Source organism: Ceratotherium simum, chromosome 14, assembly GCF_057802395.1.
Source record: "Ceratotherium simum simum isolate JZ-2026a chromosome 14, ASM5780239v1, whole genome shotgun sequence".
Classification (NCBI taxonomy): domain Eukaryota; kingdom Metazoa; phylum Chordata; class Mammalia; order Perissodactyla; family Rhinocerotidae; genus Ceratotherium; species Ceratotherium simum.
In genome coordinates this window covers 25,553,831-25,577,594 of record NC_141913.1, presented here as the reverse complement: position 1 = coordinate 25,577,594, position 23,764 = coordinate 25,553,831, and the positions used below count along the sequence as shown (strand labels likewise).

The 23,764-nt window shown below is 40.3% G+C and overlaps 1 protein-coding gene across 5 annotated transcripts in view; it reads right to left on the bottom strand.

Annotated features, from left to right (window-relative positions):
* MAPRE2 (microtubule associated protein RP/EB family member 2) overlaps positions 1 to 23,764 on the bottom strand; it is a 145,301-nt gene that overhangs the window by 86,684 nt on the left and 34,853 nt on the right. The window contains exons 2-3 of one of the 5 annotated variants that reach the window (XM_087439130.1): positions 6,657 to 6,717; positions 6,162 to 6,324 (exon numbers count right to left, since the gene is read on the bottom strand). The exons of 2 other annotated variants lie outside the window; for them this stretch is intronic. In XM_087439130.1, the coding sequence (XP_087295256.1) occupies positions 6,162 to 6,324; positions 6,657 to 6,717 (224 nt within the window). Of the gene's footprint in view, positions 1 to 6,161; positions 6,401 to 6,656; positions 6,718 to 23,764 lie in introns of those variants that run through there. 2 more of the 5 variants (XM_004422448.3, XM_004422451.3) reach the window with 2 other exon arrangements.

Here is a 23,764-nt window from a genome sequence, read left to right as displayed (position 1 = left end):
AGACTGAACTCGAGCCGTATTTTCTTTACTAGATAAACTACACAAAAGGACACCATCACTAAAAGCAGCCATCAACTTGAGCATCCTATGTGTACATCACCACCTTCTACCCCTTTCGAAAAGACAAAATAATGCTTTAAGCAAGAAAGTCTGTCCTGGTTGCAGTGAGTAAAATCCTAATTAGTCTAGGGAGATTTGACACTGAATATGCACAAGTATTTTTTTAAAGAAACCTACTAAGAAATGATTTCTTGGTGGCCTATAAAACACTTGTTTAGAGCCAGCCCTGAAGGCCTAGTGGTTAACGTTTGGCGCTTTCACCGCTTGGGTGGCCCTGGTTCATTTCCTGGTCTCAGAACCACACCTGTCTGTCAGTTGCCATGCTGTGGCGGCAGCTCACAAAGAAGAACTAGAAGGATTTACAACTAGGATATACAACCATGCATTGGGGCTCTGAGGAGGAAAACAAAACAAAACAAACAAACAAAACTCTCTTGTTTAATCTATACCTAATGATTTACTTAACATTAAAATAAAATGATCACCGTTGGGGATGCATTTAGCAAAAAACATATTTAGGAGAAATTTCTTTGATTCATGCTATAAGGTGAAAGTCATATAATTTCAGTTTCTGCCTATGTGAACTTTCCATTTTGAAAGAATTCTCTCAACATAATATAAATATCAAGGGCCAAAAACACCAAGATAAACAATCAGAATTTTTAAATGAGGTAAGAAACAAGGTTCATATGATACCAAAGGGACGTGTGTAGAGTGTTATAAAAGAGCTGCTGGAATAGTGCTTAAGATATACCCGAGTATCTAATTTAGCATTACAGAGGCTGATAGCTGAAAGATAGCCTAAAGTCAGGAAGAATGAAACTATTCTAACATATACATTCTAACATATTTCATTGTGGAAAAAGATACATTTCACAGGAGAGGAACAAATCAATTTTTCCTTTAAAATAAAATTGACAAAATCCAAAAGTAAACAAATCCACACAATCTAAGTTAAACTCTGTCTACTCCATAGCCTACCATCGAGGTGCTCACCTTCCAGCTATAGGAGGAGTTGGCACTGGAGCCATATGGAGTGTTCTGAGCAGTTTCATCAGAGTCACATCTGCACATTTTATGGCATTAAGTGACTTGGGAGGATCCTTCACAATGAAGTACCAGACACCCTGCATCTGAGTTTAAGAGCATCAAAACAGAGTAAGTGCCATACACTAGCCACCCCTTGAAGTTAGACTGCTAACTATTAAGCGGGCATCTGAAAACACAGAAGGCACTGTCTGACCTAAGTACCAGTCCTGTTATGGGATGAAGCTGTGTTGATTGCTTCTACTCAGGGAGAGATGCCTTGAGGCAGGGAACATCTATCTACCTTGTCTGCAGCCCTACATCAGGGCTGGAAAGTTCTCTCTCTCACGGTGAATTAACTATTCTCTAGTAATTCTGGACCCTGCAGGCTAGGGCACTAGAGGACTCAATTTTCCTTCAACTCTCATTTCAAAACAAGAGATCAATTCCAACATGCACTTCTGTTTTCATTATGCTGTTTTTCAATTAATGAGCTTTCAATGGCTTTCCACTGTCAAGTTCTGACCACCCTGCCTGCCTTTCAAGGCCTCCTGCCTTATTTTCCACTACTGCCCAACATGCACTTTGCCAGGCCAATGAGAATTCTGATTCTAAAGCCTACACTCTTCTCACCAAAATATCTGGTCTCCTACAGTGTCTTTCAGCTTCCCGCCTTGAGGGTATCTTTTTCTACTTTGAGTCACCTTGGGCTCAGGAAATGCAAACCACTTTTGCTATCAGACCAAGCCAAATATTCACAACAAGATAAATCTGTTACAAAATGAGCTGCTCACACATCTGACTTTGCTAGAACTCAAGGTCCTTGAAGGGGTATCTAGCAGAGAGCTTGGCCACAGTAGACTCTCAAGTATTTGTCCAATTAATTCTCCAAACAAAATGGAATATTTAGATTAGCCCCAATATTTCCCCCTCCATTAATCAAAGGGATTATTTATTACAGCTTCAAGACGTCCTTGTAAATACAGAAAAGATACTGCACATGGAAATCAACCTCCTAAATTCAGAGGACCATCTTGAACCACCGATCTGTGAAGATAATGCACTGTGAACAGGTAAGACCAGTGACAACCACTGTTAAGCAGGGGTGAGCCTTTCACCAAGGGCACCCGGAAGACCATCCCTTTAACAGAAGCTGACAAAGGACCCTGAAAAGAAGTTCAAAAATCGAGCACCTAATAATCAAAGCATCGAGTAATCCCTTGATTTTTACAAGTACTAAGAAAAATATTAAGGACAAAAATCACTATTTTCAAAAACCTCCTATGACAGGAGCAAACCCAGATGACACTACATACATAACGCAGACACAGAAAGCAAGACTTTTGCTGTCTGCAGCTGGTGTTTTGGGGAGTATGATCTGAAATCTACATTCTGGTTTAAAAGAGCCATGTTACAACAGATTCTATTAAATGGAACACGCTTTTACAACTTTATCTTCCATACACACACGCACGCACTCACGATATTTCTTTTTGTTTTCCTTAAAAAGAGTTCATTTGTCAAAAATGGCGAAGTTGGATGTCAGAGCCAATGTTTTAGGCTTAAGTTTTCCTTTTGCCTTTCTTTACAGTCCATTTCCTGGGGCCAAGTAAATTTTTTAAAGTATTCAGAAACATATGCTACTGTAGTTGCATGTTCAAACACTCATGTGGAAACAGTCCTCTGGACTTATACATTCATTCTAAAAGCCTGGAGTATGCAAACAAAGATGGGGTGGGCAGTGGGCCAGTTAATAAATCTCATTTCCTACTAGCATCTGCAAGAAACAGAGCTATAGGGAGTAGCCTCTCCAGGGAGAGCCAGAGCACGACTTGTTCGCTCTGTGAATTAAACAGTGTCACCTCAGATGGCCCACACCACATTTATTTTTAAGCAGCTCTTAAAATGTATAGATTTCTAGAACTCAGAAATGCAATGAGGAAGCTAGGGCCGAGAAGGCGATCACACAGTGGTGGACGTGAGCCATGGAAACACATCCACAGGGCTCTGCTGAGCCATTTTTTGCACTTGCTCTTTTCAATTGAAATTACTAACGGAGGGGTAATTTTCTAAAGGAAACTTGCTCTTCTAATCAAAGTGCACGTTGGTTTCAATAATGATTTACCACTTAACTCTAGTCCATGCTGTAAAAATGGACTCTGTTTACACTAAGAGATACCTGGGTTAGGATATCCAAGTCATGAACTATATCTGACCCTTATTTATAAACAATCTGGTGCAAATGTTATGACAACAATGTCTCCTGCTGGGACGAGTGACCGCCTGCCCACTGACAGTGCTAGAGAGCGCTGTCTTGTTCTCTAGGTGTCGTCCTCCTCCTCTCACCTGTGCTACCAGCCAAGTGACAGTGTTCTTGTCCTCGAGCTCTTGAGAGAGTCTCCTTTCAGTAATAATAGCATACTTTTTATATTTACAAAGTTCTTTTAAGAAATTCTTTGTTTTAAATGTCTGAAGTTAACCTCAAAAACTATAAGAATGCAACGGATATCCCTATACGTAATAAGCAAATGTAGAAAATAAAGCCAAAGATGAAGGACCTGCTGGGGGCCTACCCAGAAGTCAGTAAAGGAAGCAGGAAGAGAATTCCCTCTGATCATGCCAGGGCTCTGGGCTTACCCAGGCCCTCCAGGGGACTCCAGCAGAACTCACAAGCACATCTCTTATTCAGGGCTATACAGAACCCACAGCCAAAGTAAAACTTTTATTTGGTTAAATCTCTACTCTGACTTTCAAATTGCCTTCCAAGTTTCCTCAGCAATTAAATGGCAATATTATTCCAGCCTCAGGATGCCAAAATAATTATGGAACACTTCCTGGATAGAAAAATGTGTCACATTTTTCCTTCCCCTACGCCCCTCCAATAAAATCAGTGGTAGTTATTCTACATTGGTCATCCACTCTGCAAGAAAAGCAGACTCAGGGAAACATCAAGTGTGTCTGTCTCCGTGGGCACCCTATGTGTAATACAACACAAATACAATTCTGGAGCCTTCCTTCTTCATTTAACCTATGACATCTGTCACCACAAAGTCCAGTAATCCTATTACATAAAATACAAATGCAATGATGCTCTTAGGGACTTAAGAATTTGTTCAGTCAGATCTTCATTCAAATTCAGTTTTGTTTTTTTTTTTTTTTTACATACTTTCAGGTACCATTATAGGGACTCAGAAAGCAAACTGAAAATAATTCAAGAAATGGAAATAACTTGGATTGAATTAAAAAGGTAAATAAAATTTTATTTTAAAGCAATAAGATCGCCAAAAGGTAGCATTTAACCTTTCTGCCAAGTGATTTTCCACTGCCATTCCAAGTTAGCTCACATGAGTAATAAAACCCAACGAGGCAACTTCCTTTGGCCCACATAGTAAAATTTGAACTCTGTCTTAAAAGAACTGCTACCTACATGGCAGGGATTAAATCATTTAGGAAATGAGGGCTTCACATTTGTTACCTACAAGAACAGTTTAAATACTTGAGGTTTAAAAGCAACTCAGGATTTTTGTATTTAAATTCCACCTTAGGCTTTGGAACGTTCACAGAAAAGGTGGAGGAGTAAGGGAGAGAAGGGGCCCCAATTCTCCCATCACAAGGGTCTCTAAAAACAGGCCCAGAAGTTGTGGCCCAATTTTGGTTTATATTAAGAGAATAACAAGCACTTGGAATCATAAGGATGCCATGTCAACATATTAGTTGGAACCATAAGGCATGAGATTTTGGTGACCTCATGGGCACAGCCAAAATTAACTCCAAGTATTTATACAACTGCCAGAGATGACAGGGCAAAGGTTGCTTATAATTTTTTTTTTTTAAGTCAGCAAATAGTGTGTTTCTTTGATCAGAGAGAGGAAGTGGGATACTTTTGGTCCTATTTTATAATATGCAACATTTATACACACAGAATATTCTACCCATAACACCATCTGAATGTTTAGATGAAGGCTTAAAAAAAAGTGATTTCCTGTTGCTCATTAGCTGAGAGGATGCACTTTAGAGGTATGTGTGCTCTGTCTCAAAGCAAAAGCATTGTTAGTGGTTATCAAGGTAATATTTAAAAATAACTACCCCAGTACAAAAGAACTTCAGAGGAAGTATGAGTGAAGCTATCAGTCTCCCTTCAAGTCTGGTCCTGAGCTGCATTAATAGAGTCTAGCTGTATTCTCCATTACATTGTTATCCTTATCAAACAATGCAAACAATTTTAACGAGCTTATCTCCTAGAACATATTGCCAGATATGCTAATGTAAAAATGATGCCAACCGTACAGGCGAACTCATTAATCAAAAGGTTCACAATACAATGACCAAGATCAGTCCCATCCTCAAATCAGACCTCAGCAAAATACCAGGAATTACCTTCTTACTGTAAATAAGGGCGGGCGGGCTCCCCCACCCATGCGGAGGCCGTACACTCGTAAGAAAATGCACAACGGCACCCAGTTTTTTTCAGGTCTCTTGCAGTCCAGTCTCTTTCTAATAAACCTGGGGTTCTATGGAGAAAATTTTGGTGAATGTCTGACACCATGACCTCTGCTGTCAATCCCTGCACCAATCAGCGAGCAGAATTCTTACAAAGCTCCATCAATCTGGCGGTTTAACATCAGACTGCAGCTTAATCTAGAGGATTCCATCTTTTTCCTGCACACACACCAGGGCAAGCGCAAACATTTTTCTCGCCATCCTCCTGTTCTCTGCCTTAGGCACAGCCTATCTAATGGTTCCTTTAAAATCTAAAAGGGAAGGAGGAAAGGAAATGCTACAGCCTGTCTCCCTTCGGAGAGGGGGAAAATTGCTTGCATTTTTATAAATGTGGAAGGAAAGAGATGGAGGGAGACCCCTGGCAGGCAGCAAACCTATTCACAAAACGCTTTCCATCTGCAATGGTGAAGCCTCAATGCATACCCAACGTGACACATGGAAAGAGCAAATAATCACAAACGCACGTCTGCAGCCCGGTCCGGGGGCAGCGTCTGCTCCATTATATAACGGGCGGATTTCCGCGCGCCCCGCCGCGGTCCCCCGCCCAGCGCCGCTCCCGGTGCCTGCCCCATTACCTGTAGGAACGCTCCCCGCGCACTGTGTGCTTCCGGAAAGGAATGATGGTCCCGTTATCCTGGATGATGTCGTTGTTGTTCTCGCCATTTGGGGACAGGGTTTGGGTCGGACCAGGCATTGGCGCACTCCCGAGGAAGGGAACAAACCGCTGGGGGCTCGCTGCTGAGGAAGGTGGCTGCGTCTCGTCTTCCCGCTCGCCTGCTCCTCGCGCAGACCGTGCCTGCCGCCTGCTCGCTCACTCCCTTCTCCCCGCTCCGGCTCCCGCCCCGCCCTCCTGCGTCCCGCCCTCCCGGCTGCTGACGTCAAAGCGCCGGCAGCAGCACCCTGGTCACATGGCCGGCCCGTCACCATAGCAACCCGCTAACTCATCACCTCGCCTCAATTCGCACAGGGCCGCGGCACGACCACGCCAGCAGCTCCAGGCAGGCACCCGGGCAGGCCTACATCTGGCATGTAAAACCCCAGGCTACCCCCAGCCCCCCTTGCAGCCTTGCCTGGTCTGAAAACCAGCTCTTCCTCTAACCATTTCCTTTCCAACCCGTGCTCCAACTGCAGCTGTGTACACAAAAGAACATTCAGGCAGAGGGGTGTGGGAGACCCTTTAACTCCTTCAATACCAAGTTCTTATGCCATTAAAATTAAACTTGGTCCGGTTTCAGAAAAATATAAAACGTCTTGGTGGCCTGCTCCTAGAAAACGTATCAGACTAAAGGGTTACAATTTCCAGCTTTCTTCCCTCTTCTCCAAACAGCAGCAACCTCGTCCCCAAAAGAAGCCCAAAACCTGAAAACCTAGGAAGCTGTATTTCTTTCTAATCAATGTAGCCTTTACTAATGTCAAGATTAAAGATCGCAAATTAAGAGATTGCACAAAAGAATCCCCGAAGAGGATTTTTAAAAAGATAACTACCATTTTAGAACATCATGATTCCCCAAGACCCCCCTATTCAAATTCTTATACTGTCCGATACAGGTAATTGACTCCTTGCCATTTCTTTTATTTTCATTTGAATTAAACAAGTGAACACCCAATTTAGTATTTGGAAGCCCTCAACATTCTGTTCGTTTTATATCGTTACAGTGCCGTTTTCAAATACATTGGCTATGAGACAGGTACTATTATTATTATCCCTGTTTTAAAGATGAGTAAACTAGCGAGATTAAGTAACTTGCTCAAGGTCACACCGCTAGGAAGTGGTGAACTGGAACTTCAAAATGACAATGTGATTGCACAGTGATCTATATTTAATGTAAGCCTAATAATTATTATAGATCAAGGTAGGAATCAAGTACTTTATGTATGCTCTCAACATGACCACTGTGAAAAGACAGCTGTTAATAGAATTGCTAGTACTGTGCAAGTTCTATGGATTAGATTATCAACTCTGAACAGACCCCAGATGTGTCCAGTGCTTTTCTCGGGAGAGAAGAGAGTTTGAAGGATTCTCTGCTAATCAAAAGTAGTCTCTGACTGTGGGGTGCGAAGGAAAGGAGAATTGGGGTGTAAAAGACACAACATAAATATATGCAGCAGAAAGCACGAGGCTATGGCTCACCCCCTCACATCATTGTGTGGGGTGTTTATCAGCTTTATCGTTTTCTGATACAGATATTAAAAACAAGTAAAAACTTTGTCATTCCTGACAATTCGCCAGCATATCTCCCTGGTAATAAGTTATTTCTGGCATCAAGCTTCTAGAATTAGAATCAAATGGTTTATAATCCAGATGGTAATGATAATCTCAAACAAGGGGGCATTTTTTTTTCCCTATTTTATACTCTACTTTTAGGCTTTAATTTTATTTTCTGCTTCTCCAGTGAATTCACAGTGCACAAATTGATTCCTTCATCCATATCTCAGCTTACATGAGAATTTTTCTCATACAATAAGGATCCAATTCTGACCTAAGAGTGAGAAGGTATGCAGATAAACGTATCCAAGTACAAGAGATACACACCAAGCCTCACGTTGTACAATGAGCTAAAAGGGCTTGAGAGTAGATAGTCGTTGCTACAAAGATCCATGTTTCCTCTTTCTATTTCTGTTACTGGACCCACAGTTGTCAATTTCCTTACTAATTTGTTCCCTTGCACAAAAGCTTCCCTTTTTGGGGGAGACAGTCTGAAGTTGAAAGGCACGGTCTACAAATCAAATATTTAATGTTTTCAGAGTACAGCCTCTCATTTTGGATTCTTCAGCTTACTTTTCCATGATCCCATATTTAAGTAATATGTTAGACATAATTGGTGTTATCATGGGGACTAAATTTGTCAGAATTTGAATGTGTAGCTCATCGATTATACCAACTAATTTTGTGGAGAGAATATTCCCACTGTTTCGAGGCTGCTCATGAAAGAGAGGATGATGGCCAAGAATTTGGGTTGATGGGCTAAAAGGGGAGGGGTAGTGAGTCAGGTGAAGGAGGTATCTAAGAGACCTTGTAAATCTTCCTCTACAACTGCTCTGAGCCATGTTACTATAAAGGGACCCAGAGAGCTCCAGAGACCTGTGATTACCCTCCGAGATGCAGGGGTAACGGGGGTAATAATTTGAAAATATTAAACAGATGTGTTTTCATTCCTCTCCCCATAAATCAGGTTACCTGGCAGCCATTCTCCAGTTTAGCCCTAGGGAGAAGGGGAGGGCAAATTCCACTTGGGGAAGGCGGATGCTAGGATATAGAGAAAGTGCAAAAAAGGCAGGAAGAGGGAAGGGAGAGTGACCCCTTCCAACCCCAACCGAGTGTAGAAAGAAGGGGATGAAAGTAGGAAAAGGCAGGATCTCCCATCTCCAGGTCCCCAAAGGGAGACATTAGAGAGTCTTTGGCTTTGTTCTCGGAAGAAGGAGCTTGTTTTTGTCTCATTTCCCATTTGAGACTCTGGGAAAAGACTGCCTTATAGACTGTCTCCCCAATACTTGCCTCCCCAAACAAGGTGCAGCCCCATGGGAGTAAAGACTAAAATCAGTGGCTTGGTATGGTTAGGCAGAGGGGCCAGGGAGAAGGAGTGACATCTAAAAGACTGAATATTCACCCAAGAGATGGAGCTATTCAAAGTCTAAACCAGAAAAGGCTGTGATACTGTGAACTGGCAAGTTTAAAACCCTTTGTTTTCCCCACCCCCTCAGCAGAGTGAGGAGAGTCACATAGATCATTTAGAAAAAAATAACTAAGCTAAAATGTCTGTGTACAGCTGACTATGGATTAAGGCTTTGTCTTATGTACACAGGTACATCTAAAATAAAGTATATGCAGACCATTGTCCTGCATCTCCAACTGCCCTGTGGAGAAGCATCATGATTCAAGTCTGGAGTCAGGCAGACCTGGGTCTCCGGCTTGGTTTCACCACCTGCTGGCTGTGTGACCCTAGCAAGTTACTTTGCAATTCTAAGATTTAGTTTCCTCATCTATGAAATAGGTGTAATAATACAGGTTTCATAGTGTTGCTGTGAGGATTAAATTACACATTTAAAGCAGTTAACAGTTAAGCAGTGTCTGGCAGATAGCAAATGCTCTTTAGTGGTGGATGTTATTTTTAAACAATATGTTAGGCATACACTAAAATGTTTATTCATTCTCTTAACACTTATGACTGGATTTCTTGTATACTGGAAGCTGATAAAACAAGAAGAAATGTCCCAGGCTCTGTCCTCGAGGAACTCACAGGGTTGTGGGTGAGCAAGACAAAAATATTGGCAATTCTGATACAACATAATGCTGTAATAATGGTACCACATAGGGTCATATGGGACCATAGAAGATGAGCACCTAATTCAGATGGAAATTAGGGAGGTCTGAAAAGTTTCCCCAAGGAGCTATTATGTAAGCCTTGGATGAGTAATAATTATAACCTTTTTTGTTCATTTCCCATGTGCTAGACAGAATATAAGACAGAATACCCTCTTAGGATAGAGGCTTTACGTGTTTGTACACTGCTATATCTGTAGTTCCTAGATTAGGGTCTGGCAGGTAGTAGGCACTAAATGAATATATAATTCATGCATTTATTCAACAAATATCTGATTTGATTCTCACAACAACCCTAATGACAAAATCGAGGCTCAAAGAGGAAAAGCAACTTGTCCAGGATTGGATATCAGGTTTTCTTGGCCCAGGAGTTCACACGCTCATCCACTAGGCTGTACTGTCATTTAAAAGAGGAATGATAGGGCCGGCCCCGTGGCTTAGCGGTTAAGTGCACGCGCTCCGCTGCTGGCGGCCCGGGTTCGGATCCCGGGCGCGCATCGACGCGCCGCTTCTCCGGCCATGCTGAGGCCGCGTCCCACATACAGCAACTAGAGGGATGTGCAGCTATGACATACAGCTATCTACTGGGGCTTTGAGGGGGGAAAATAAATAAATAAGTAAAATCTTTAAAAGAGGAATGATAGTGTAGAGGAAAGATAAAGGGCTTTCCAAGCAGATAGACTTAGGTTCAGAGGTGGGAAAGACCGTGATGTCTCTGGGAGATGGCAAGTTGTTTAGCAGGACCAAGAACAGAGTACACAACGGCAGGAGATAGGGCAAGGACCTGGTGTGGAAAGGTGCTATGGCCAAGCTACAGGGCTTGACCTATAATTCTGAAGGTGTTTTGAACCGTGAAGTGCCTTAGTGAGGGAGATTAATGGTGAAATTTGCATATCGAAAAGGTCTGATGCTGGCAGTAGTACAGAAGAGTATATTGGAGAAGATGAAAATGAGTCAAACAGTGATGAAGGCCTAAACTAAGACAGAGGCCACGGAGTTGTAGAAGAAACTACTGATTGGAGATATTCAGAGGATATAACTGTTAGAATTTGCTGACTAACTGGATGTGGACACCGATATTGATGGAGGTTAAGGGTGGGTAGTAAAGGAGAAAGAGACATTTCAAATGAATCCCAAGTTTATGGCTTGGGTGACCAAGGGGATAATGGTATCGTTTATCAAGCTAGGAGATACAAATTGAATTGCTCTTCTGGAAGAAAGGTTCTCAACGTGTTTTGGATATAGAGAAGTACCTATAGCACATCCTAGTGGTGACAAGGAGTGGTCCCTGGGCTTCACACGTAGTGGGTGTTCATTAAGTATTTGTTGAATGAGGGAATATGTGGGTCTTCGAACTTATGAGGTGTGTTTGACCTGTAGATATATATGATTTGGAAGAAATTGTCTCGTAGGTGATAATTGAAGCTGTGGGTGTTAATGCCCTCACTCAGGGATAAAGAGAAGGCCTGCAATGGAACTCTTTAAAAGCTGAGTGATAAAAGAGAAACTGGAAAAAAGAGACTACAAAGGATTTTGCCTGCTGGGGCAAATCACAAGAGGAAGTGGTTTCACTGGGCCCAGGGGAGAAACAGGTATCAGAGAGGAGGGAGAAGTCTCTAGGGCCAAATGTCATGGAAACTTTGAATCAGATAAGGGCAGAGGACTGTTTACTAGATTTGATAAGATGCTCTCAAAGATATTTTTAAGAGGTTGCATTTCAGCTTAGCAATGATTACTGAAGAAAATAAAGAAATCTTCAACAAGTAGAAAAAGCTGCAATTCTTTCCAAATCACTCATATTCTGACTTAACAAAGATTAAAGGAAGGAGACTTTCCTTCCATATTAAATGGAAGGTCATATATATAGGTATCAGCAATTAACCAGAATCAATAAGTATTTGCAGTAAAAAGCTCTCAGCAATATTGGGGGGGCAATATGTTAATGATCACCTATTAGGCACCAGATGAACTGATCCTACCTCTGAGCCCCCATTTTAGTTGGGTCAAGATCCACCCCGCCAAAAAATAAAAGGTCAAACAAATATTTAAAATGCTTGTTTGGAGAGCAGGATTCCTAAGGCAGACCCACAGGACACAGAGCCATGAGAGCAACGAAACAAAAAAGGAAACGAGCAGCAGTCCCAGCACACAGGCCCAATCAAGGAAGATGGAGCTGGGCACCAACCCAGATTTTAATTTTCAGAGTTCCTAGGTTATAGCACAATCCTGTTTCTCTTGAGACTCAGGCCAGCAAGCACCGATAATTGCTTATTGGCAGAAGTCATTGTCTCTCTACGTCTCCAATACATGAGGTTCATCTAGAACAGGGATTTTGCGTTGCCTTGGATTTGAGAAATCCAAAATACAATAGCAGAGAAGATATGAAATCATTAGCCAGGAGTGGATGTTAACCTTGATTCCATCCCAGAAGCACCTACTCATCACAAATGCCTTTTCCATGTTCAAGTGTGTTCACTGAAGCTGATAATCGCTGCTGTCAAAGGCATTCACAGCTGTCACACCACCTTGGATGGGGGCTTCCTTAGATTGTTATCACCTCTGAATGCAGACAGAAGATTCCACTTAGCAGCCACTGTTGCTGCCCTGGGACAAGTAATTTCTCCCATGTATATGTCTTAGGATATTTTCAAGTAGAGAACAGCGGGGACAGATTATCAATCAATGGATTAAAATATGCTCCACACCCAAAATGACAGCAGTGACTAAATATTTGATTGGCCAGCCAGTCAGTTGCGCTGGCCCTGAAATCACATTGGTGGCATAGAAATGTATTTGAGAGTGGTCCTTGCTCACTACTTTAACCCCAAGGCATAGAAGATTTTTATTAGTTCTCCTTTAGATCTGATGAGAATTTTATGATATGTGTACGCCTCCTGGCTTTTAGTGATACCATTTTATTTAAGAAAAATTGGTGAATGTTTTCCCCCAGGTGAAGAAAGCCTCTTCAAAGCCAACCTAAACAGGTGTGCTCCTCCAGGATTGACTTTTGAGATTAGTTGTCTTTGCAGATTATTTATCAGCCACATTTGCTGATATGATCACAAGGCAGAATTTTGTAAGCCTCCTCCCTATTTGCTAGTAAAATAGCAAGGTTTCTGTAATGTCAAAACACAGAACACACCATTGCCTAAGATAAGATTTCTCTGTGTATTGGAATGTTCTAATTTTCTTTTTCTTGGATTTTCTCAAGGTTGGACTTAATTTTGTGGAATAACTCATAAAACATGACGGGAATGCAATTTAAAAACATTTGCAGAGCATTGTGATTTCTGTAATCATTCAATCAAATCTGTGCAATGTGAGGTTTCAGTCTATTCAATAAAAATGTGCTTTTGAATTACACCATCTGGTTAAATTTAAGAGCTTTAAATATGTTTTCCATAAAAATACAATGTGATAAATGTTATAATTGAAGAATGTATTAAGTATCACAGGAATACAGGAAATAAAGTAACCATGCCTGGGGAAAACAGAAAAAGCTTCACCAAGGCTTGTATTAGGGCTCAAGCATGCATTCGACAAATATTTGAGCACCTACTATGTGCCAGCAACAATTCTAGGCATTGGAGATACAGGAATTAACAAAACATACAAAATTCCCTGCTCTCATGGAATTTACACTTGAGTGTATGAGAGTGCGTGTTGTGGGGTAGGGGGGCAGTTGTAGGAGATGAGATCAGACAGATCACAGAGGGACCAGCATGTACAGGGCTTTGAATGGCCATTGTAAAGACTTGGGCTTAGAACCAAAGTTAGAAACCATTAATTTGTAGTAGTGTCTGTTGACACAGATGTGAAATTTTCTTTAACAATGACATTAATAGCTATAGCAACATCTAATATCTGAGTTCTTTTTATGGGCCAAGTGCTATGCTTTAATTGAGTAGGTATTTTAATCCTCACAGGAATTTATGAGGAAGGGGTGATTTTAAGTCACGTTTGTCAGAGGGGTTAACTAGTTAAATAACTTAGCCTGATCACCAGCCAGGAAGTGACAAAGCTGGGCATGCATATACCTGCCAGGTGTCAAAGCTGTCATTCTTATTCACTAACTCAGCCTGTCTTCCACTAGGGTCTGATAAATCCTGGGTAGAAGAATGCAGAATTTAGGGTTGGGGAGTAGCAGGGATGGGACAGCAGAAGGACACAGAGGCAAGAGAACATAGATTCTAGAAGGCAATTCAGCCTAGGGAGCAAGGAGGTAAAAGCAGGTAAAGGCTGCAGGCAGAGAGAATGAGGAGGGGCCAGAGACTATAGGGGACAGCAGGATTCCTGGTAGCGAGGGATTGGAAGAAGGGGAAGGATAGGAGTTGTAAATTATGGTTGGGGAAAAGAAAGGGAGAGGGAGGAAGAGATACCAGGATTTGGGGTTAGCAGTATATGTGACTGATAGAGAAAAATAATTCTTACATTTATAGTGATTAACTTCTTTTTCCTAAGTAAACTTTAACTAGCAATGTCCATTTCTTTTCAATATCTCCTGGAGGGGAGAGGAGACTGCACTTTTCTGGTATTTGTCTTCAATACTAAAATCTGCTTTCATTTTTACTATGCCAAGACTGTTATAATTCAACCATCCAGCTATAGACATGCCTGTTTGAATGCTCTCACTGAAACGTGTCCATGCCCCAGTTTATGAAATTCATTTCCTTCCCCTATTTTATTTACATGTTTAAATAAAACACATCTTGTTGAACTAAGACAACTAAAAATGGACAAAAGGCATCTTGGGCTCAATTGGATGACAAAAGAGATGAAGAAACTCTAGGTACCATTAACAGATCAATAATCTCCCAGAAGACTCAGAAGCTTTCAAGAAACAGTTTCCTCAGGGCTCCCAAAGTCAACTAACCCATTGGGCTTTATTTCTGATTTTGAGATTAAAGAGTCCTGAGTGAAGAGACTCCTTAATACAAATACAAAGTCAAGGGCATGGGTGGGGGAACAGTAATTCTAACAGGTACCAGTGGCCTCCAGACTTTCAGATCCACTCAAAACCTGGGCCACCAATGGCAACCAGGGATATGGGGAAGGAGGGTCTTCCTGATTCTGGGGTTCTCTGTCAAGTCTAGTGAGCATGGCTGCAGAGCTATGGCTCACACATGGTTCCTTTTCAGCGTGTCAAGGGAACATGCGGCCGGCAGCTGGGAAGCAGTGTGAGTAATGGATAAGCAATCCCCCAATTTCTGACCTCATCCAAATAAAATGTTTAAAGAGAAAATTAAAGCAGCTTACTCCATTAAAAAAAAAAAAGAATGCAACTGGAAATCATGAAGACTAAGTTTCCATCAGAAGTGTTTTAATTAGAACTTATATTTTATTTACTCATGAGCTTATAACACCAACTATCTTTAAGGGCTCAGTTCACATTCACTGAACACCTATAGAAGATGAACACGAGGGGTCCAACTACAGAGTACAGCACACAAAAACAAAGGGTCACCTTCAAGTAGCTTCCATTTAATTTCTGTATGAAAGAATCAGACCCCTAGAAAATTCAAAGGGATCTTACTCTTAACAACATAGGGAGACACAATGAGTTAATAATCAGCTAATAGAGTTAGAATCAATTCTTGGGATTAACTCCCTACAGCCTGCCTTTCATACTCTCTCCCAAGCCCCCATTTCCATTCTCTTCAGGGAGGATATATCAGCCTTCAAGGATGCAATAGGATCATTATAAATGAGAAGTAATAGCATGTAGTGCAAAGAGCATGTCTAGTGAATTATTATTTTTGCCTTCCCCTCCTTCTTCTGGGAACTATTCCTTCAAACTTTGTGATTCTAATAGAGCTTGCCAATTATAATATTCCATCCTCCTGGCCCTAAGGATTGGTTCTAGAATTAAGCCAGGCCATTTAGAATATTTTTCTAGGATTTTTAAAAATTAGAGCTGCAACGTATGTGTGTGTTTGGGGTGAGGGGGAGGTGGTATCCTCCCTATTGATGATAGCACTTTAGAATTAAGAAAATATAGTATGAATTGTCAGGGAATAAAAAGAAGTAAAAGGCATCCAAATTGGAAAGGAAGAAGTAAAACTGTCACTATTAGCAGATGACATATTATACATAAAAACCCCCAAAAACTCCACCAAAAAACTGATAGAATAAATGAATTCAGTAAAGTTACAGGATACAAAAGCAATACATAAAACTTTGTTGTGTTTCTATACAGTAATAACAAACTACAAGAGAAATTAAGAAAATAACCCTATTTACAATTGAATCAAAAAGAATAAAATACCTAGGAATAATTTCAACCAGGGAAGTAAAAGACCTGTACACTGAAAACTATAAGACATTGATGAAGGAAGTTGAAGATGACACAAATAAATGCAAAGATATTCCACGTTCATGGATTGGAAGAATTAATATTGTTGAAATGTCCACACTACCCAAAGCAAGCTACAGATTCAATGCAATCCCTATCAAAATTCCAATGGCATTTTTCATAGAAAACAATCCTAAAATTTGTATGGAACCACAAAAAACCCTGAACAGCCCAAGCAATCTTGAGAAAGAAGAACAAAGCTGGAGACACAATGCTTCCTGATTTCAAACTACATCATAAAGCTATAGCAATCAAAACAGTATGGTATTGGCATAAAAACAGACACAAAGATCAATGGAACAGAGGAGAGAGCCCAGAAATAAACCCACATATATATGGGCAATTAGTTTTTGACAAAAAAGCCAAGAATATACAATGGAGAAAGGGCAGTCTCTTCAATAAATGGTGTTGGAAAACAGGACAGCCACATGCAAAAGAATGAAACTGGACCACTTTCTTACACCATACATGAAAATTAACTCAAAATGGATTAAAGACTTGAATGTAAGACCTGAAACCAGAAAACTCTTGGAAGAAAAATAGGCGCTAAGCTCCTTGACATCAGTCTTGGTGATGATTTTTTGGATTTGACACCAAAAGCAAAGGAAACAAAAACAAAAATAAACAAGTGGGACTGCAAACTAAAAAGCTTCTGCACAGCAAAGGAAACAGTCAACAAAATGAAAAGGCAACCTACCAAATGGGAGAAAATATTTGTACATCATATATCTGATAAGGGGTTAATATTCAAAATATATAAAGAACTCATACAACTCAATAGCAAAAAAACAAACAATCCGATTAAAAAAATGGGCAGAGGATCTGAACAGACATTTTCCCAAAGAAGACATACAGATGGCCGACAATTACATGAAAAGGTGCTTAACATCACTAATCATCAGGGAAATGCAACTCAAAACCACAATGAGCTATCACCTCACACCTGTTAGAATGGCTGTTCTCAAAAAGACAAGAGACAACAACTGTTGAGGATATGGAGAAAAGGGAACCCTTGTGCACTGTTGGTGGGAATGGGAATTGATGCAGCCTCTCTGAAGAACAGTATGGAGTGTCCTCAAAAAATTAAGAATAGAACTACCCTATAATTCAGCAATTCCACTTCTGAGCATTTATCTGAAGGAAATGAAAACACTAACTCAAAAAGATATATGCACCTCCATGTTCACTGCAGCATTATTTACAATAGCCAAGACATGGAAGCAATCTAAGTGTCCATCAAAAGATGAATTGATAAAGAAAATGTGGCACATATATACAATGGACTACTATTCAGCCATAAAAAAGAAGGAAATTCTTTCATTTGCTACAACATGGATGGACCTTTAAGGCATTATGCTAAGTGAAAGAAGCCAAATAAAGACAAATACCATATGATCTCATGTACATGTGGAATCTAAAAAAACAAAAAACCCTGAACTCATAGATACAGAGAACAGATTAGTGGTTTCTAGAGGTGGGGGGTGAGGGGTGGGAAAAATAGGTGAAGGTGGTCAAAAGGTACAAATTGCCAGTTATAAAATAAGTCATGGGGATGTAATGTGACTATAGTAAATACTGTATTGTATATATGCAAGTTGCCAAGAGAGTAGATCTTAAAAGTTGTCATCACAAGAAAAAGAAAATTGTAACTGTGTGGTGATGGATGTTAACCAGACTTATTGTGGTGATCATTTTGCAATATACACAAATATTGAATCATTATGTTGTACTAATGAAACTAATAGTGTTATATCAATTTAAAAAGAAAACATAGTATAAATTGTATGTTTACTATGTTTTGCACAGAAGAGTAGAAATAGAAAGAGATCATGGTTTGGATTAATACAGACTTGGATTTGAAGCCAGATGCTGGTGTTTACAACTTGAGTAACCCTGGCCAATTACTTCTCCTAGCCTTAGCTTCTTCATCCATTAAATGGGGGTAATAAGATTTACAAGGTAACATTGATATATAAAACTAGGTTCCTGCTTTGTCCTCTGGGGCCATAATTTTCGACACTCTTCCCTTCCGGAGGTTGGATCTATTTCTCCTCTTCTTGAATCTGGGCAGGCTCTGTGGTAGTTCTGAGCAATAGAGTTTGGTAAAAATTACGCCAACCAGTGCCTAGCCTAGACCTTACAATGATTGGCAGCTTCTGCCTGGGTATCTTGGAAGCCAGCTGCCCTTGAGAAGCTCAACTACCCTGGGACCACCATGCTGTGGGAAGTACAAGCCATGCGGAGAGGCTGCCCAGAGGATGAGACCATGGGGAGGAGAGGAGGTGATAGAGAGAGGAAGGGGGTGAACGTACAGAGTCTCAAGGCTCAAAACGTGTGACTGATGAAGCGTCCTCCAGCCCACCCACCACAGCTGATGGTGATCCGCTTTGCGGACCAGAGATAAATTGCCTAGCCAAGACCTTCCTGAGTTCCTGATCCACAAAACCATAAGCTATATAGCAAAATGGTTATTTTAAGTTAATAAGTTTTGGGGTAGTCTGTTATGCAGTAATAGATAACAGCAATGCCCTGCTGGTTCTCTCTTGCTGCATAATGAATTGCCCCAAAACTTAGTGGGTTAAAACAACAGCCATAATTTTATTATCTCTCATTATTCTGGAGGGTGACTGGGCTCAGTTAGGTGGTTGTCACTTATAATCTCATGCAGGTGTAATTAGAAGGTGGCTGACTACTGAAGTTATCTTAATGGCTTCCTCAGTCTCACAACTGGTGAGGCAACTCACAAGGCAACTGGTGGTTGATGTTGCCTTTTGGTTGGGATCTCAGCTGGCCTCTGGTAGAACACCTACATGGACCTCTCCATGTGGCCTGGGTTCCCTCACAGCATGGCAGCTGGATTCCATGCACTATCATCCCTAAAGAGCAGGCAGAAGGGCATGGCAGTTTTAAAATCTGGTCTCAGTCACAAAGCACAACTTCTGTCATACTTTGCTGGTCAAGGCAACCACAAAAATCCACTCAGATTCAAGAGGAAGGGATAGTGACTCCACTGATCTCCTTAATGGGAGGCATGTCAATATCACACTGTTAAGGGAAACACATGGGATGGAGCTATTGTGGTAGCCATCTTTGGAAAAAACATTCTGCCACACCCACTCTCCTTCACCTTCTTACTCCCCATTTCCTCAGCATGGGGTTGTTAAAGCAGGAATTCAAAAGAAGAAAAGAATCAGTGCTCAAGTAGTGAGCTTCAAATAGACTTTGAAGCCTATGATAGAATAAACTGAAGAAGAAAAGTTTGTGAACTTCAAAAGTGTGATTTTCAAGTATCAAAAGCGTAAGATCCTTGAATGACTCAGAACCCAAAGTTCATGCTATAAACCACAAGACTAGTGACTAGTTGGAGACTGTTGAGGTTAAGGGCTGATGAGTGTCCCCAAGAAGGGATCCTGCCCTCTCTCATATCCCAAGCCATGCCCCAAGCCCCCCTGGTAGTTTGTGAGTAGAGGGAACCTGTCCTTTTTTTTATATCTGGAACCCTGAGGGATGGCAAAGTCACGCAGAGGTTCCTGAATCACCATGGCACGGAGACAGATGCAGGTGAAGTGTTTAGGGTGACAACAATTTTTCTGCAGAACTGCCAAATATTTTGGGAGGTGGGGGACAACACACCTGACCCCATGTGGTAGTGACAGAAATGTCAGCAGAAAATAGGACTCCTCTGCTGACCAAGCCGGTTTTCCTGAGGGAAAGTTGCCATGAGAGCAACTCAGAAAAATCATATCTCCATTCAGATTTCCAGAAGCACCTTGTAAAAATGTGTCTGTAGTCATCACTGCAATCTCTCACTTACTGAATAAGCAGATCAGAGGTAGAAGCAGAAATTAGGTTGGCACTGTCAGTTTGGACAATACACAGTGTATTTCACGAGGAACCTTCTCCCCTGCTTGGTTGCCTCCCTTTCCATGTCTCCTGCTTGAACTGAACCCATATCCAGCACTCAGTTTTGACTCCTCAGAATCTTTGCCCTCCCTCCCCTGTCTCTCTGATTCGGTCACCATACCTGTTCATCTCACAATGTGACATGTAGGTCCCTCCCTTTCCTCTCCCGCTCCTAACACCCTACTGGAGGCATAGTACCTCGTGCCTACATTATGAGACTCTTGAGAGGTTTCCTTGTTCTCTTACTCTCAACGCTTTCAACATGTCATCATGAGATCTATCTTTCCTCCCTTTTTCAAAAGACTTCAGTGGTTCCCTATCACTTTCAGGATAAAAATTGAAAGTTTTACTTTTGGCATTTAAGGCCCTATACAATCTAACTACCCTTAGAAACACATCCCCCACCACACATAGTAAAGGTGGGGTTTAACTTGGTTACCTCTTAACCTGGAATGCTAGCTCTGTCTCCTGGTATTAGCATAAGAAAAGACTTCCTCTACATGTAATAAGCAGAGAGAAGAGCCTGTAAACTTTCCTATTTGGAATCTTTCACAAATGTTCTTCTAGAAATAGATTCTTCCATTTGATTATTGTATTGGACTATGTTCAGTGGGACTGCTAGACCTTTAAGCTACTATTTGAAAATAACTTCAGCTTGCTTCATTATAAAGCTAGGAAGAGGCTATTAGTCAAATGAATTATGATGTAAATGTAACAGTATCTGAGTTGTACCTCTCCATAGAGTCCCCGTGCATCCAGGACATCCAGGACGAGGAGAGAGAGCCAGCACATTCAGCCACCACCATCGCATCTTCACAACTGCTCTGACTGATCAGATTACATCATTCAAGTCAGAGTCACTACATTTTCACCAAATTATCAGCTTAAAAATTCATAGGAAATTATTGCTTGGAAGAAATAAAGAATCAGAGTGTTGCTATTTCCTACTGCTGGTTAGAATGTTCAAAGTTCAGCAGAGGGTAAGTCCTGAGGCTGGATGACAAGTCTAAAAAAAGTTTCTCTGGCTGGTCACTTACATTTGGACACGACTTGTTGAACAGCAGCCTCACATTCTGCACGCAAAACACTCGACTCTGGGTAAAATAAATCATTCCACTAGTGGCCTCCTCCCACGTTCACAATACTTGAGAAGAGTTCCCAAAGTTTGGACACAGTGCTGTGGAATGGAGCCAATAAACTCCACAGTGGTTCTGAAACAGCTGCAAATCCATGCTTATATCATGCATCATACAAATACTATATAAAGGAGACAACTACATTCAGATCAAGAGAGGAAACATGGCTTTGCTAGTGCTAATCAAGATGAGAAGCTTGATTTCACTAACAAGACTTAAGAATAATTCCCTAATGTTTCCTAATTATGCAATTCTAAAATGTATAGTTAATCTGTATTACTTTTCATATTTTATTTTCTCCACTCCCCCTCTTCCAAGCAAAAGAATCATTTACTTCCATCCTTTAAATTTAACACTCTAGCTATTTGCAACAGGGAGAAAAAAAACCCAATAACAAGCCAAACCAAAGAGAATCTGTCAGTCCTCTCCGAGCTTTTTCACACTGATTTTACCTGGGAAAAGACAATGTCCTATAGCAATGAGAGATGTTGCTGTCTATAATATTGTCTGCGGTATAAAGGAAGATACTAAATTTATAGAAAAGATCTTTTTCTGAGGCCCCTTGAACATCAGGCAAATGTGAGAGCCAAGTTTTCTGCATGATTTTATGTATGATTATAATTCTCACCAAAATGAGAAATGGATATTAAGTGAACTTTTGGATCCCGTTCCACAGATCTTCGTAAATTTTATTAATCTCAAGATTCTTGTTTCCATTTGCTAAAGAAAAGCAAGTTATATAGCTATCAGCAGAACTGAAATATGTTTGTTTGTATAAAATGCTTCATTCTACTGCAGTCTGAAAAAAGTGCCATTTATAGTCAAAGGCTTTCAGCAAATAATTGCAATCAATATTCCATGAGTAAGGGATAATGTCAAGGTGTCAATGAAAGGAGGGACCCAGAGAGTTCAGAATTTATGAAGGGGTTTGAAAAGATCTCTATTCTTCCCAGCTTCCAGTTAGGAGTTGAAAAACCTTTAGTAAATAGGATGAAGACTGGGAAGTTGATAAAATCCCAGCTCATGGTATCAGAGCAGAATTAGAAGCTCACTGAACACTCAAATATTCAGAGCAGAGCGCTGGAACTTTGCGTGCTCCTATTGCAATAAGACCTGGGTACTTTCCCCCGACACAAATCAAATCACTGAAAGGTACCTGATAGAGCTGGGTTACACTATTAGCCTGAAGCATCAATTCTTTGTCATTTATATGAAAGTTTTGACCAAAAAATGATGTTATTTAACTGATTTTTGCTGCGGCCTATGGTGGTTCAGTGCAATATATTTGACATTTATGATTAAATAATATTTAGGTTATCACATTCTTATTATGACAAATATTTGACCATATTACAAATTTCATCCAATAAAATGGCTATATTTTCACTTTTCAACTAGCTGGAGAAATTCTACTGGGTAAGAAACAGCAAGACATCAATAAATTTAAAAATAAATACATTATCCTGGGTATCATTTTTGTCAGTAGCTTCAATTTAGATTACCTCATCAATGAGTCTGAGAATATTACACATCTTTGCTTTATTCCCTCTTTTCTTTTTAAAACTGTTCAAATATCTACCCAAGCATCAAATCCTATCAACTCTTCTCCAGTTGCCTCTCAGTTCTTCTTTGTTTTCACCAAATTCATATCACCTGAAATGTAGACAAATGAAAACTTCCAAAAGATTTTGTCTACGCTCTCCTTTCCGTCCAATCCATTCTACGTGAATAATTTATTATTTGTAATTTACAAAAGTAATATGTACATGTTAAGAATTTGAGGACTATAGAATGTCTCATATTAAAGCAAACATCTCTTACTACTATCTCATACCCCACTCCTTTTTTAAAAAAACAAACAGTTTTTCCTTTTAGTTCTTCTGGGGTTACAATTTTATCTCTAAAAATTCAGATATATTCTATTCTTGATTTATCAACATAGTATCTATTTTATACTATGAAAGAAATTCAATATCTATTACTTCTCACCTCCTCTCTCAATTATTGGTAATATTTAAATTATTCTAGTGGTTACCTTTACAACTTGAAATAACATTCTTAAAATTATATTTCTTGACTCATTCCAAGGAACATTACCTGTTGACTCTCCATTATGTTTCTTCTTAACCTTCTCTGCTTGTAATTTGCATGGTTTTACCATTATGTCTCCTTTATTCTTTATATTTACGTTATGTTCTATGACTGTAGTTGTCTTCCTTGTTTTGACTATAGATTGCTTCTAAACTTAAAATCTAGTAAATGGCACTTACAATTATGTAATTTCTTATTCTCTTCAGAAATCAAGTGGTATTACCTTCCATAGAGAAAAAAATATAATATTCTCATTAAATCTGGCAAGCAGAAGAATTTTCTAATGCAAGTGTCAAGGTCAAATGGATTCTTTTTTCACATGCCATTATTGTTCAAAAGTATGCTTCATTTTAAGATTAGACTTGAATCTTAACA